At 53.2% G+C, this 17,174-nt stretch overlaps 1 protein-coding gene across 6 annotated transcripts in view; it reads right to left on the bottom strand.

Annotated features, from left to right (window-relative positions):
- Nucleotides 1–17,174, bottom strand: part of Hlcs (holocarboxylase synthetase) — a 159,072-nt gene that overhangs the window by 126,987 nt on the left and 14,911 nt on the right. For 3 of the 6 annotated variants that reach the window (XM_060370777.1, XM_021657166.2, XM_021657163.2), the window contains exon 2: nt 7,998–8,132. The exons of 2 other annotated variants lie outside the window; for them this stretch is intronic. Coding sequence is in view for 2 of the 4 variants with exons in the window: in XM_021657163.2 (XP_021512838.1) it covers nt 7,998–8,132 (135 nt within the window). In the remaining 2 variants the exon portion in view is untranslated. Of the gene's footprint in view, nt 1–7,997; nt 8,133–10,117; nt 10,341–17,174 lie in introns of those variants that run through there. One more of the 6 variants, XM_021657165.2, reaches the window with a different exon arrangement.

Below are 17,174 nucleotides of genomic sequence, written 5' to 3' on the forward strand. Positions count from 1 at the left end.
ACACACACACACCAGTCCACACACACACACACACACACACCAGTCCACACACACACATAGAGAACACCAGTCCACACACACACACACACCAGTCCACACACACACACAGCACACCAGTCCACACACACACACACCAGTCCACACACACAGCACACCAGTCCACACACACACACACCAGTCCACACACACACACACAGCACGCCAGTCCACACACACACACACACCAGTCCACACACACAGCACACCAGTCCACACACACAGAACACCAGTCCACACACACACACCAGTCCACACACACACACAGCACACCAGTCCACACACACACAGCACACCAGTCCACACACACACACACACACACACACACCAGTCCACACACACAGAACACCAGTCCACACACACACACCAGTCCACACACACACACAGCACACCAGTCCACACACACACACCAGTCCACACACACAGAACACCAGTCCACACACACACACACACACACACACACCAGTCCACACACACACACCAGTCCACACACACACAGAACACCAGTCCACACACACACACCAGTCCACACACACAGAACACCAGTCCACACACACACAGAACACCAGTACACACACACACCAGTCCACACACACACACACCAGTCCACACACACACACAGCAGTCCACACACACACACACACACACACACACAGCACACCAGTCCACACACACACACAGAACACCAGTCCACACACACACACACACACCAGTCCACACACACACACACACACAGCACACCAGTCCACACACACAGAACACCACACACACACCAGTCCACACACACACACACAGAACACCAGTCCACACACACAGCACACCAGTCCACACACACAGCACACCAGTCCACACACACAGAACACCAGTCCACACACACAGCACACCAGTCCACACACACAGCACACCAGTCCACACACACACACACACACACACACCAGTCCACACACACACACACACCAGTCCACACACACAGAACACCAGTCCACACACACAGAACACCAGTCCACACACACAGAACACCAGTCCACACACACACAGAACACCAGTCCACACACACAGAACACCAGTCCACACACACAGAACACCAGTCCACACACACAGAACACCAGTCCACACACACACAGAACACCAGTCCACACACACAGAACACCAGTCCACACACACAGAACACCAGTCCACACACACACAGAACACCAGTCCACACACACAGCACACCAGTCCACACACACACACCAGTCCACACACACACACACAGAACACCAGTTCACACACACAGAGAGTAAGTGGAATAAAGTAAAACTTTTAAAAAGAAAGTGGAATTTGAACACAATTCAGGCAGAGATACAAAAGAGCTCAGCATCTTTAGGAAGAATGCGAGGGTCGCAAAGCGAGCGAGCTCTTCCACTTGAGCATGCACTGAAGAGAACTGAAGTGCCAGGAGCATGCACGCACAGGGACCATAAGTGCCCCCAGCACCCTATGCTGTTTCCAAACCAAAAATAATCCAACCACCCTGGAACAGGTGACCCATACACATCCATGAAGAAGCTAGGAAGTAGCCGCTAAAGTTTGTGAAGTGTGACTACAGCACGGTCATGGGCGGAACATCAACAGCAGAAAACGTGCTGTCTCCGGCAGGGCTATTGCTGTGACAATAAGACCAAGGTGGGGAGGGAGGGTTGATTCAGCTTACTCTCCACGCCGCTGAAGGCAGTCAGGACAGGGACCTGGAGGCAGGAGCCGATGAGAGGCTCAGCCCGCTCTCTCACAGAAGCCAGGGCCACCTGCGCAGGGTGGGGCCACACACAATGGGCCGGGCCCCTTCACACCCATCGCTGATTAAGAAAATGCCCCGCAGGCCGCAGGTTCCCTCCTCTCCAAGCCTGTGTCAAGCTGCCATAAAAAACATCCATGAGCCTATGCGGGTAGCGTATCTGAAACAGGCAAACCCACAGTCGGAAGGCAGGTGAGAGTCAGTGAGGGGCGCAGACAGGGACCGCTGGTGAGAGGAGTCCTTTCTGGGGTGAGGAGGCTTCCTGTCAGCAGGGCTGATAACTGTAAAATGCTGTGAAGGTATCAGGGCCATTTAACTGAGCTGCAGTACGTCCTAGGACGTGTGAACTCCCCGGCAACTTTTAAAAGATCTATTTATGTGTGTGCGTGTGTCTATGTGTGTAGATGTGTATGTACACACGCAATGCACACTGCTGCCCTCAGAAAGCGGAAGAGGACGTCAGGTCTCCCTGGAGCTGAAGCTGCAGGCGGTTGTGAGCTGCCCTCCGTGGGGCTGTGACTCCGCCCTGAGTCCTGTGGAAGGGCATCTAGCCGTCTCTCGGGGGCTGGCGGCATCAAGCCGCTGCTGCGCTGCACACGGCCTGGCGCTCGGCCAGCAAGCTGCTCGCGCTGACCTGCACCTGCGCTGCGGTAAAAGGCCCAGTGACCACATTCTCCCAGGACTCAGAGGGAGGAGATGCCGGAGGACACAGGGAAGGGAGGGCGAGGACAGCAAAGGGCCACAGGACAACACACACAGCCCCGCCAAGGCTCTCAGCCCTGCGGGGGATCCCTCTGCCTGGAACAGGCCTGTGGGCCAGGGAGGACACTCCCCCCCCCTCGGCAGTGCAGGGGCCCCCATCAAAGGAAAGCCATGCTTCACAGGGGTGGGAGGCGCCTTCCAGACAATTAAAGCAAACAAAGGGGTAGCAAAAAGGGGGAAAGGGGACAGAGAAGAAAGGGGAAGCCACACAGAAGGCTGACTCCAAAGATCAAAGCTGAGGAAGCCAAGACAGGCCTGGAGCTTCCCCTCAAGCCACATGCAGAGTCTATCCAATCACCTCAGCTCTGGTGTCATGATTTATGGCAGCATACAAGAATTATCCACAAAACTCAGATTAAAACTCCAGTCCAAGAAGCAGAGTGAGACACCAGGTTCACATCTCATGTGAGGCCCCTGCAAGCAGCTGGGGAACAGAAACTGCAACAAGCTGGCCGGGCGCCCACATAAGTACTATGCTGTCTGTAGTATGCTATATGCCTGCCTCCTGGTCATCTGAAACGCACTGCCAGGCTGCTACAAGTTCTAATAAGCAGAACCTGGCTGTGGATGCAAGAATCCAGCAGAAATGGAAGTCTGAGGCCAGCCTGCTGGGCTGTGAGGCGAGAGTCTGCCTCAAAACATAAAAGCAGGGCGTACACCTGCAAGTCCAGCCCTGAGGAAGCTCATGCAGGAGGATTGCCCATAATGCAAGGCCAGCCCGGCTATACAACAAGATCATGTCTCAAAAGCATGAACAGAGAGTGAAACCAAGGTTCTAGTACCTGATTACAGGGGGAGGGGAGGTAAACAGAGCATGGGGGGGAGAGTCTGTGGCCCAGGGCTTGCTCTCCACTGCTGCCATCCCGGCTTAGGACCTGGGTTAGACACAGGTACAGACAGGAACGGTCCCCCATGCTCTTTCCTGCACACTTGGTCCTTAGCTGCTGGCACTACTTTGAGGGGATGTGGGAATTTAAGAAGGTAGGACCAAATTGTAGGTCACTAGGGGTAGGCCCTTAGGTGCTGCTGCACCTTGTCTGGGGACTCCCGCCCCACCCCGTCCCTGCCCCTCTCCTCTGGTGCACAGCCTCTGACACACACTCCTGCCAGAGCCCAGGGCAGAGCCTCAGTCCCCAGGTGAAGGACACGTGGCCTTTTGGACTGGACTGCAGTGGTTCTCAGCCTGTGGGTTGAGACCCCTTCGGGTGACACACTCACATATCCTGCAGAGCAGATGGTTACGCCATGATTCTTAACAGTAGCCAAATCACAGTCGGAAAGTAGCAAGGAAATAATTTGTGGGGCTGGAGAGATGGCTCAGCAGCTCAGCAGCTAAGAGCACTGGCTGCTCTTTCAGAGGTCCTGAGTTCAATTCCCAGCACCCACGTGGTGGCTCACAACCATCTGTAACTGTAGGCTCATGGGATTAGATGGCCTCTTCGGATTCTCTGAAAAAAGAACGAAGTTATGGTCGGGGTCACCAGAACGTGAGGGACTGTGTTAAAGGGTCTGCACTGCAGCATTAGGAGTGAGGACCACTGCAGCAGGACATGGCTGAAACTGCCAACCACAACCATTCATTCTGTCAACAGGAAGGAGCAGAGCATGCTCACCACTTAAACTCCATATATTTCATCTTCTGAAGAAGTTTTAGTGTGTATGGGTGCTTTGCCTGCTAGCATGTCTGTGTACATGTGCATGCCTGGTGCCCTCAGAGAGCAGAGGAGGGCATCAGACCCCCTGGACTAAAGCTAAGAAGGTGGTCGTGCTGAGACTCAAGCCTGGGTCCTCTGGAAGAATAGCCAGCAGTCTTCACGCGCTGGGCCACCTCTCCAGCCCCTAACACCTCTTGTGTGATAAGGAATCATAAGCCTGTAAGACATGCTAAGGACAGACAGAACGAGACCTGTGTGCTGACGTGGGGAGAAGGTAGAAGAGTGTTCCGCAGGACAACCAAGAACAAAGGTCACTCTTCCTGGTCACCTCTGGAACCCCTCGGCTCATCCACTGAGGAGGGCTTCCCCACCCTGAATGCAAGGGCCTCCGTCCCATGGGCTAGGAGCCCACACTGGGCATTTATCACTCCGCTCCCTGAGCTGAGTTGGCAGCGGGCAGCTTCCGTGCGCCCTCCCCATCACCCTTCCCTGCCATGTCCTCGTGCACCCCACATCTAGACGTGAAGCTGTGTCATCCTCAAGTCGACCGCCCTCTAACGCCTTATGAGGGTCCACAGAAACACAGACAGGTAACAACACAGCTTCTCAGCAGATGGCTGCTCAGCATAGCTAGGGCCGGCACGGATGCCACAGCAGCACAACGGGGCGAGAGCACGCTGGCTTCCGGAACCTTCCGTCCGCTGAGCCACGGTGACCGGTCCTGTCCTCACGGGTGGCAGGGAAGGCCGACGCCGCACAGGGAGGGCCTGCACAGCTTACGCTCCACACTGCCGTCCTTCCACCCGTGGGTATCTGATCCGTGGGCTGCTTGACCCCACACCTCTCTTTGTCTCACTGGTCACTAACTGATTTGAATGTCTTGATCTGCTAGACCGCTTTGTGACCACCAAGAGCAGAGGCAGGTGGACCTCCGTGAGTTCAGGCCAGTCTGGTCTACTAGGCAGTGCCTTAGAAAGTTAATGAGGTGATGGCTATGGCAGGATGCTAATGCACCCCCAAATCTAGTGTTCCTTCTCCCCCAGAGCCGAGACACTGAGGCCACTGCGTGTCTGAACTCTGGGCGGCAACAGCCCAGGCAGCTGTGGATCCCGCTTTTCTCTCCTCCCCTATCCTGAGGGCCACAATGTGGGTAAATTCTGCAGTAGCATGGCAGAGCACAGCACGAGCCAGAGGCCGCATCTCACCATCACCCAGCATGGAAGAGAAACAAAACAAAAAAAAACCGGACACTGGCTGCCACAGCACCTCCCCAACAGGGAAGTTCACTTTCAGCCTGGCCGAGCCACTAAGCTGACGTCTCACAGTCCAGCACAGTCCGCACAGTCCAGCAGCCTTGTTGGTAGACGCCAAGGATGGAGCTCTATGGTAGAGCAGCTGCTGAGGGACACCAGCTCCTGTGTCCAACACCCAGCTCCAGAACCAAAACAGTACAATAGTTACATCTTCGTGTTTCAAAAGGATCTGTGAGCACTTGATACTTTGCTGTAATGTTTTAAAATTCTGACTTTTAGTTTTAAGTTGAAATCTTACCAAGTGTATATTCATAATCCTAGGCTGCACAAGGTTTGACTTTCCATATGTGTGTAATAATGTATAAGAGAGATGCTAGTGTTCAGAATCCTGGTACTTGTTCATTTAGGAAATGTATACCTAAAGGACATTGGGGAGGGACTGGGGAGGTGGACACTGGATGAGGTGACCGCTGAGTAAGCCAGCTCTGGGGCCTGCCTGCCAACCCACACCCATCCCAGCTAGGCCCAGCACAGACATAGGACAGGACGAGGAGCCCCCAGGTTCCAGGCTGGGGAAGAGTCAAACTAACACCACCCCAAGAACAATGTCTGGCCCTCACGGGCAGGCTGCCACCAAAGCTTAAGCAAGAGTGTCCCAGTGGGGTGTGCTCCAGGACCAGAGCTCTGGCCATCAAGGGGAAAACCAAGAAAGGGCCACAACACAAGACAAGACAAGACAAGACAGAAGGATGGCTTCCCAGTTTAGAAACAAGACTCAAGAAGGACACCGAGGGCTGGGGAGATGGTGCAGTTAAGAGCACTGACTGCTCTTCCAGAGGACCCAGGTTCAATTTCCAGCACCCATATGGCAGCTCACAACTGTCTGTAACTCTACAATCTGACACCCTCACACAAGCATACATGCAGGCAAAACACAAATGCACACACGCACACACACACACACACAAATATATATATATTATATATATATAAAATGAAATGAGGAACCATGAAAATGACACAAAGCAAAGCTACAGGAGAGCTATATCAATCAAACTTGTAACTCAGTAGAAGTGAAAAGGAGGTGAAATGGTGTGATTTGCAATATTCTCTCTCTCTCCCTCTCCCTTTCTCTTCTCTCTCCTTTTTAAAATACTCTAAACAACCAATCTTGGGCCTGTGATTGAGTTTGAAGCATTTTCAGCACACTCCAGACAAGATATTTAAGAAGAAGGTAGTTATGTAAGCCAGGCATTTGGGGAGCCAGGAAAGATCACAGGATCGGACCAGACCAACGGGGACAGAACACAGGACACTGCTGCCCAAATACATTGCAAGGTGGTTCAGCAGGTGAAGGTGCTCGCTGAGACCCCAACAGCCTGAGGTGGACCACAGGCCCACCGCGGTAGAAGAGAACTGACTCCTGGCCACCGAAACCCATGTGCTAACTTCCACCCGCGCATATCTATACACAATCAAGAAATATGTGAAAAAGGGAAAAAAGAGGGACGGGGGAAATGGCTCAAGTGGTAAAGTACTTGCCTTGTTTGCATGAGGACCTGAGTGTAACCAGGAGCAAGTTAAAAACCATGCCTATGGGGCCAGGGGCCAGCCTGGAGCAAGAGGAGCGAGGTCAAGGTGTGGCCAAACCCCAAAATTCCCATCTTGAGACCGGCAAGAGTAGGACGGTTCCCGCTTGTTCTGGGCCTGCACACAGCCTTCCCTACCTCCACCACCCTGAGGTGGTCATGTGGCTTGGGGGTTAGGTTAAACTTCCTGTCTCCTTATAAGGGCAAGCCCCTAGAATTCTTCCTGCAAATGAAGCATTCCCAGCACCTTGCTCCTAGCCCACGGTGTACACTCACCCTGAAAGCCTCCACCCACTCCGTAAAGGTTTAAACTGCCTTTGCTCACCCCCAATTAAACTCTCACTGAAGTCTGCTTCCCCAGAAGTCTGGTTCTTGCTCACCTCCAGAGGTCTCTAACAGCCCTGGGCAGTTTCTACACCCTCCTCCCCCTCAAGCCACGCCTTTCTGGGTGGGGAAGCAGGGCCAGGAAACACTTGGGAAAGGTAGGCACTGGCAGACTGGTAAGCCTCAGCTCCCTGTACCAGACCCTGTCTCGAAAACAAGGTGAACAGAAACTGAAGATTGTCCCTGGTCTCCAGCTTCACCCACACATACAAACACAAATACACGTACATGCACAAGAAAAGAAACAGATGAAAGTAATTTTACTAGTATATTTCACACAACCCAGCATATCCCCAAAGAAAGCGAGCCACCCAAAAATTCAGAAAAGATCATTCATTAAAAACCAAATAGCCCCGGGTGTGGTGGTGCACGCCTTTAATCCCGGGCTCAGGAGGCAGAAGCAGGTGGATCTCTGTGAGTTCAAGGCCAGCCTGGTCTATTCACCAGAAAAACCCAGTCTTAAACAAAACAAACATACACATAAATAAAATAAAACAGAAAACCAAACAAACCACTTGGGTTTGGAGTGAGACGAGGAACTCACTGTTTCTGAGGATGATGGCTTCTGGAAACTGCCATCTTGTGCCCAAATGCTCTCGGTCACAAACGCTATATGTTCTGCCTCAAGTATGAAGGGAGAGACAAGACACAGGGCCCATTTGTTCAAGTCATCAATAGACTGCAAAGAAGGAAAAAAGATAAAGAGGAGTCAAGGTCATTTCGGACCACAGTTGACACTTATCTCAGCACGACTGACACACCTCCCCTTGCTTCTTCCGGTAAGTTATCTGAGGCTCTTCTGCACCAATCCCCCAGCCTTCGCTTCATGTCTAACTGTGGCGTCTAAACAGCCAGATAAGCCCTGGTCTGGCTCACCAGAATCTCAAAATCTCTGGATTTTTATGCCCATGAAAGCAATTCTGACCACTATTCCGTAACTGGCATGAGCTTTCCAATCACACCCACAAGCATGGTTAAGGGTAAAGCACACACCCAGAGGTGGGGGCTGCCTCAGGAAAGGGCCTTTCCCACAGAAGCAATACCAGACATGTCTCAAGGGAAATGTGCCCCCAGTCAGGAAGTCCTCTATCCTCAGATTTCTGGGAGCACTGTGATTTTATTTTTAAAATTTTAGTCTAACAAAAGCAAGGAACAGCCAGAACAGAAAAAGTCGGAGCTTTTAAGAGGGGCTTAGAGACGAGAGTGGTTAGCTAATCAGATGTGACTGGCCCTTTTTACACATCCATGGGTTCAAACAAAAAATAACTGTCTATATAAATAAACTCACTTTTGTTCTTGTCACTGACCCCTAAACCACACTGTACACTGACCATTTCCATAGCTTTTGCCCTGCACCGGGTATTGAAGCAATCCAGAGATAACTCAAATATGGCAGGACCCACATGGGACTGGACCGTCCCTGGCTGTTTGTCTCATGTTTTAGACGAGCATCAACTGTGAAGATCTATTTCCTCTACTTTCAGATTTCTGGGAGGAGGACTGTGACTTGACTTTTTTAAGTTTTAGTCTATCACGGGATACCCAGAGCAGCAAAAGCTGGGCTCTAAGGCTGCAAGGAGACAGCTCAGCATCTCGGGCCTGCATAGGCAGTGATGTATGAGCACAGCTCAGGGCTGGGACAATGCTCCCGGTGCAGAGCAGGGGTGCAGCAAGGGGCGGTAGAAACAAAGCCATCCTCTGGGGTTCTGAAGCAGGTATAAGCCACGTAACCAGGTTAGCAGGCCAAGAGGTTATAGAAAAGTTCAAAGGTGTCTAGGGAATTTTCTTTGGCAAATTTTCTTCTCTGAGATAAACGCCAAAGGTTTTGTTTTAAATAATCGGCTTAGAAAGCGCCACAGTGGGAAAGTGCACCCTCACTCTTGTTCCATTTTGGGATCTCCCTGCCTGTCCTGAGAGGGCCGCGTCTGCGCGAGCTGCACCGCCCTGGTCCAGGTGGTCCTGTCAAGCAGTGGTCTTCCTTAGGTTTAGTTTTGTGTGCACAGTTGTCTTGCCTCCGCGTGTACGTGCGCCACCTTCAATCCTGGAGCTAGAGTTACAGAGGGTTATGAGCCACTGTGTGGGGACTGGGAACTAGCCGGACGTGGGCGCTCTGGAAGAGCAACTAGTGTTCTTCACCGTTGAGCCATCTTCAATCCCTACACTTTTTCCTTAGTGTTGTCTTTGTGAACTGCCTGGGAGCGCAATTCCACGCCCAGTCCTAAGCAGCTTGACCAAAAGCAGTCTCCCTGAAGTAAGCTTACGATTCGCATACGGGTGTTACGGTTTGACATCTATGAAAAAACGCATTTTAGTGCTAAAAGTGAGGCAGCTTTCCAGGAGGCGGCGGAGGGGGCAGGAGAGCGTCGAAAAGCCAAGCACGGTGTGGTGCTGAGGAGAGCAAGTGCGGTCGGAAGTACAGGTGGGAGTGCGCCCGGAGCCGGCTCCCTCGCCCGCAGCCGGCCTGGGCGCGCGGCCGCGGCGCCTTCCCGGAGCCGGCGGCGGCCATCGCCCTGCGCACGGGGCCAGCCGCGGAAACGCCGGGCCGAGCGGGGCCTCCGGGGCCGCCGCGGCAGAGGCGAGGGAGGGAGCGGCCCGGCGCGCGGCGGGCGGCCCCGCTCCAGCCCCGCCCGGCTGCGCCCGCCTCGCGCCCCCGCCCCCGCCCACCTGGCTCTCGCCGACGCAGAAGACGCGGCCGCCGCGGCTCAGGCACACGCGCGCGCCCCGGGGCTGCGCAGCCGCACGGCAGAAGGTGAAAGAGCAGCGCGAGGCGCGCAGCCGCCGCACCGTGGACAGCACCCGCGCGGCCGGCCGGCGCCCCCAGCGCGCCCACAGGTACAGGTAGCACAGCGTGATGAGCATGGCCGGCGCCCGCGCCGGGCCAGGCCCCGCCCCGGCCGGAAGCGAGCCTTCGGGAGGGCGCGGAGTGCGCGTGCGCGCGGGAGGAGGGCGAGGGCGGGCGTGCTGGGAAGGGAGGGATGCAGGGGAAGGATGTGCTCGGGGTGGGAGGATGCAGGCCGGGTAGGAGCTGGGGGCGCCAGGACCGCGGAGAGGTGACTCCGGTAAAGAGGGCCTACGGGGATGGCAAGGCCGGCTGGGACCGAAGGCGACACGGAAGAGAGGTCACTGCCTGGTGTCAGGAGGCGGGCTGTTCCAAGAAGGGTGGGAGGGAGAGCCAGGAGGTTGGAGGTGTGCTCTAGAGGAGAGACCTGGGCTGCACAATTAGAGAGAACTGGGTAGGTAAGAGGCCGTGCTGCTGGCACAGAGGGGCAGCAGGGTCATAGAGGAACAAGCACAGGGCCCTGGGGGTGGGTTAGTGATGGAGGGGAAAGTAGGCACTCCGGAAACAGGAGAGCTTGGTTAGGGTTTGGGGGCCGGGGACCGGGAGATAACGTGATGGACTCAGAGTCCAGCCTCCCTTGAGGTGGGAATTCAGGAAGGCACTGGGCCTAAGTTTATTTCAACAGCCAATATTTGCTAACAACACATTGCACATCAGAGAGGGAACAGCTTCTGTCCCGTCCAGCTAGAAAATAGGTGAGGCCATTTTCTTAGATCATGCTAAGCCTTCAAAAGTACTACTCGGTAAATTACATGAGTTCATACGGCGCACCAGAGAGACAAAGGGGATGTTCCCACTACATGCCCAGTTTACCAGCTTAACGGTGCACATCTCAAGCCCAGCAGAAGCAGGGACCATCAGTTAGGATTAAGCGTGGCCCTGTCCCTGGGGGAGCGCGGTTCTCCAGCAGTTACAGCACAGCAGCGCTCTTCCCAGGGGCCTCTCATCCGTACAACTCTGAACAAACAATTTCCAGCTGCCTGCCGCCCTGACTGTAAGCAGGTAGCATAAGGCGTTAAGAACAATCAGGTGTGCCACTCCCAAAGCTTGCCTGATCCAAGGATAGAGTTGCAAAGCATGCCGACCATGAATCTGCCTGTTTAAAGTGCCCACTCAGGCTGCAGTGGTGCACGCCTCAAATCCCAGCACTCGGCACAGAGGCTCGACAGCCACTGTGCTCAAGACCACGCCGGTCTACAATGTGAGCTCTAGGACAGCTGGCTGGGCTCATGGACCAGGTACACACCACTAGGGATGAAGGAACTAAGGGTGGCAAGGGTGGCTCCATCTTGTTTCTTAGACTCTCTTACCTTGGAGTGACCTGACCCCCACCTTTGGGTTCTGAGAAGGGCCACATAGCCCTGTACTCTGCAGGTTGTGAATGCCACAGGATGTGCTAATGGGTCCTCACTCCACCCAGCAGGCTGGTGTCCAGATGTCTTAGACATCTGTCGGTTTGGCCAGGTGGCTTGGAACAATTAGCCTAAAGGTCATCTTGATTGCTGTAACCCCACCCAAAACTTTCCCTTCCCTGTGACTCAAGGCTTGGAATTCCCGGCTTGCTGTTTTTCCCTTTAAAAACTCTGCCCCCCTGAGACTCGGGGCCTCACTTTCTAACCTGCTTGTCAGGAGAGGTTGGCAGCCAGAGCTTGAACTTGAATAAACATCCTCACGTGATTTGCAACGGACTAGACTCCTAGTGGTCTTTTGGGGTCTCTCAGATCGGGCACAAGAAGAACAAGGAGACAGACTGTAGACTGTAACAAATCCAGTCTGAACTGCGCCCCCCCGCCCGCAGTGGAAGTGGGTTCCTGCATGGCACTAGCTAACACCAAATAGTTTGTATAGTTTTCTGTCATCCTGACACAAGCTGGTCCCTGGAGAGGAGGGAGCCTCGACTGAGAAAATGCCTTCATAAGACTGGGCTGTTGACAAGCCTGTAGGGCAGGGGTCCTCAACCTTCCTGAAGCTGCAATCCTTTAATGCAGTTCCTCATGTTGTGGTGACCACCAAACATAAAATTGATTTTGTGGCTTCTCCATAACTGTAGTTTTGCTGCTATTAAAACTGTAATGGAAATAACTGTGTTCTCTCGGATGGTCTAAGGTGACCCCTGTGAAAGTGTTAGCTCCCCAGGAGGTTCCTGACCCACAGGATAAAAATCCCTGCCTTAGGGCATTTCTTAATTAGTGATGGATGTGGGGGGGCCCATGTTGGAGTGATGGATGTGGGAGGGCCCAGCCCATTGTTAGTGGGGACAACCCTGGGCTGGTATCCTGGGTTCTCTAAGAAAGTAAACTGAGCAAGCCATGGGGAGCTAGCCAGTAAGCAGTCCCCTCCATGGCCTGTGTCAGCTCCTGCCTCCAGGCTCCTCAGTGTGAGTTCCTGTTCTACCTTCTTCAGTGGTGGGCTATGATGTGGCAGTGTGAGCCTAATAAACCTTTCCTCCCCAGCTTGCTGTTGGCTGTGGTGTTCCATCACAGCAATAGTGACCCTCACTAGGACAGTGACCCTCAATAGGACAGTGTTCTAGTTTGCTTTCCGGTGCTGTTATAAAACACGGGTAAAAGCAGCTTGGGGAGGAAAGGGTTTGTCCTAACCTAAAGGTCCATCTTCAGTGGACGCCAAGGCAGGACACTGCAACAAACCACACTTACTGGCCGTGGCTTACCCAGCTGCTTTCTTACACAGTGCAGGTGTGCCCAGAGCTGCACAGCCCCAGTGCCAGGCTTCCACGGAGCTCCATCTCCATCCTCATTTACTCTTACTCTTAAATGTGTATACGGAAGGAAAAGATGAGCTGTCAGAAAATGCTTTTCTGATCCCCAAGTATAAAAGCATTAAGTTACCAAGAACACTGGGTCACCCAGACAGCCCAGCCTGATGACTAGGCTGCCAAGCCTGGGCTCAGTCCCTGGTCATGTGTGAGGAGAAAATCAATTTTCACAATTGTCCTCTGACCTCCACACATATGCCACTGGGTGTGTGTGTTCATACACACACGCGCACACACCATACTGAAAAACTACCAAGAACACTTTTATAAAGGAAAAAATGACTTCCTCGGGCTGGAGAGACAGCTCTGCAGATAAGAGCAGTGGTTACTATTCCAGAGAGCCTGAGTTCAGTTCCTAGCACCCAGGCTGCAGCTCACAGCTGTCTGTAATGGCCTCCTGGGAAACCAGGTACATACCTGGTGCTCAGACATATACATAAGCAAAACACTCATACACAAAATATTAAAAAAAAAAAAAAACACTTTAGGAAAACAAATGTAAGCAAGCCCGTCCATTTACTTAGAGGCACTACTAAAAAGGGGCACACTTGGCACGAGAGGAAGCAGCTAAAGCAGCTAATTGAAAAAGGGTTCAGACCTGGAGTAAAGGAGGAGTGCCAGATCTGGAGACACAGGTGGGCAAGGAGAGGCTGGATGACCTCTGCAAAGCCAGATGGCCCACCAGCCTGATGATGAGAACTGGCCTAAACCACCCGGCCAGCAGCGATGCCTCTGCAACCCTATCGTGTCACTTCTGCCCCACTGTACACATTCTACAGCCCGTGGCTTCTGGACCACAGCAGGACGAGGTGGTGCGACCGCTGAGAGCACAGCCCACACCTTTACCGAGAACGCACAGTGCCTGTCTCTACCACCACAGGGCTGGGCATAGAAAAGGGGCGGGCTTTCCTTAGGTCCAGAACCCAGGTCACATGATGGAAACCAGACCCCACCAGTCTCTCTTGCAGAAGATGGAACCGCAGTAAAGGGAGGAGGAAAGCACCTTGAAGCCTAAGACCCCTGTGGCTAAAATTCCCCGGAATCAAAGGGCAGAGGTTCTGGGACGTGATAGAGAGAGGCTGACCCTGACCCTGACCCCTAACCCTAACCCTAAAAATAACCCTAAAACTAACCCCAGGTTAACATGCCCCAAAACCCCATCCCTAACTGCAACACCCCTAACCCTAGCTCTAACCCCAACACTCCTAGCCCTAACTCCAACACCCCTAGCCCTAGCCCTAACCCCTAACACTAATCCCAACCCTAACCCCTAACCCTAACCCAGGTAGGGGAGAGGACAGGCCAGCCTCTGTGCTTTCTGAAGAGGCTCCCAGATCGTCAAACATTGGGAATCCTGTCTCTAGTCCAGTGTTTATGGGCAAATTGCACATAGGCCCCCATTCAGATACTGAAGTTCTAATCACTAGAACTGCAAATGGAGCCACATTTAGAGGAGAAGCCTTGAAAGAGGTGACTAAGGTAGATGAAGGCCCACGAGTGGCCCCTAGGCCCTGGAGTGTGCCTAGCGTTCTCACAAAGGATACGGAGATGTCATCTTCAAGGAGAGAAGCCTCGAGCAAATTCAACCCTCCATCTTAGGCATCTAGCTCCCAAACTGCACAGTACTTTGTGACCGCAGCCCTGGCAGATGAGCACCCCTGAGCCATCAGGCCTGGGAAAGCTTCTGCCTCCACTTCCAGCCCGATGTTCACGATGCTCCCCAAGGGCCTGTGCCCACTGCTGGCCTCAGCCACCAGCACAACCCACTGCTGTGATGCTGTCCTCCCCAGGCTTCAGTGACCCTGCCACTTCCACGCATCCACGCTTGTGGAGTTGGTTGGCCCTTCAAAGGCAACGTGAATAAAACCCAATGCATTTTTCTCCCACAAGTGACATCCTGATTCTTCTTTCGACAGCATCTTCTCTGTTAGGCTATCAACCAGCATCTGGTCACCCAAGAGCCCCGACTTCCTCCTGCCTCCAGAGCCTCCGTGCTTCTGCACAGGAGAGCGGCCACATCTTTCTATTCCAGCCCCAGTACAATCTGGAAGTGAGCAAAATGGCCTCCCTGGCAGCTCCCAATGCTGGGTCCCCAGCACCGGCTCCACTTGACTTTCTGGAGACACAGCTCTGATCCCAAGGACCCCTTCCTGAGCGCCTGCACTGCTAGCCCTCGGGGAATTCCGTCATCCATGACCATACTCTACACGAGCCTAGCCTGGTCTCCCATTCACTCGCTCACCACTCCAGCCGCCCCTGCTGCCCAGCAGGCAGCGAGCCAGTGAGCTGTGCCTAGCTTGATGTTTGTCCCCAGGGGTCACGTACTGGGGCAGCGGTTCTCAACCCGTGGGTCATGACTCCTTTGGAGGCTGAATGAGCCTTTCACAGGTATCACCTCAGACCATCAAAAAGCACAGGTGGCAACCCTGTGATTCACAACAGAAGCAAAATTACAGTGATGAAGCAGCAATGAAAAGAACTTTATGGGTAGGGTCACCACAGCATGAGAGCTGCATTAAAGGGTCAAAGGGGTAGGAGGGCTAGGAACCTCTGTGCTGGAGGCTAGCCTCCCCCATTCTGCACAGTAGGAAGCAGTGGAACCTTCAAGATGCGCATGTCCAACCTCCTTACATGGTGGCGGACATTTTCATCCACAAGCAACACTTGAGAAACGGACAGGATGTTTCCGGTAAGCTTATGCTTTTGTGTTGGACCGAATTCATGGCTGTCCTAGGCTGCCCTCAGGCCGCCGTTGAACCTACCTGACTGGAGGAAGGTGGGTAGGTCACGGGGGATTGCTAGCCTCAGAAGGGATTCACTGGAATTCCCACAGGTCAGTTCTCAGAATATGATATTACAAAGCAACAGGTGTGCTTGCTTCCACACGTGGTATTTCCTGTTTCCCAGGGAGCACTGCCAGAGGCCAGACTGAAGGGCTTACCCAGACAAGGCCTTCAGACTCAATAAACCTTCTTTGTTTTAAGATTTATTTATTTTATGTATATGAGTGCTCTATTTGCATGTACACCTGCACGCCAGAAGAGGGCACCAGATCACATTATAAATGGTTGGGAGCCACCATGTGGTGATCAGCAATTGAACTCAGGACCTCTGGAAATGCAGGAAGAGCTCTTAACCAGCCCCTCAATAAGCCTTCTTTATTCATTACCCAGCATCCAGTATGTGTTTTAACAACAGAAAACAGGCATAGTGACTCAAGCCACATGGGAGATCTGAGATAGGAGGGTCATTTCTACCCAAAGGGTTAAGAGCAGCCTGGAAATATACAGAGACCTGTCCATCAAAAAAAATTAAACGAAATAACAGAAAACAAACTGATAGGCTCTGCCAAATGGCTATTGTGGTCACCTTCTTGCAGAGGAGAAAAGTAGAATTGAGCATAACTGAGGGACATGCCCAGGTCCCCAAAACCAAATGAGGAAGCGAAGGTTTGGCTTCACGGCTTCCCAGCTCCCCGGGCAAGTGCCGAAGGACGCAGTACCACAGAGAGGAATCGGAAGCCAAGACCCATGCAGTGGCTGTGGGTCAATGTACTCACCACACAGACCTGAAGATCTGATTCACTCCCTGCACCAGGGTAAAGGGCTACACCGTAAGCCATTCTGTGTCCTCCACACACCCACTGCTGGCGCTCACACAGCTGCACACAAGTACACACGCATTATCATCCTCAAAGATTCATGAGGCAACCTTGCAGGAGGTGCCAGGCTTGTTGCTGTAAGCCCTGAGGACAACCTTTTGTATCCAGATCGGAGGAGCTGGGACTGTCCCTAACCTGGACACACCCAAGAGCTGTGGGTGGGGATCATGAAGGCCACCTGGGGAAACACCCGGCTCTGAAGGGGAAGTGCAGGCTGTGAGGAGGAGGCTGGGCTTCCTGTACAGCAGCTGAAGGTCAGTAATTCCTTACCAGCTGTGGGCACCTCAGGGAGCAGGAAACCAGAGCTAAACGTTAAAAAGCTCAGCAGCCAGGAGTGGTGCTTATAACCCTACTGTTTGGGAGACACGAGAGGGTCACTGTAAGTTTGGGGCCAGACTTGGCTACATCATAAGATCCCAGGTGGCCCAGCATAGAGTAAGACCCT

The sequence above is a fragment of the Meriones unguiculatus genome, chromosome 17 (genome assembly GCF_030254825.1).
Source record: "Meriones unguiculatus strain TT.TT164.6M chromosome 17, Bangor_MerUng_6.1, whole genome shotgun sequence".
Taxonomy (NCBI): domain Eukaryota; kingdom Metazoa; phylum Chordata; class Mammalia; order Rodentia; family Muridae; genus Meriones; species Meriones unguiculatus.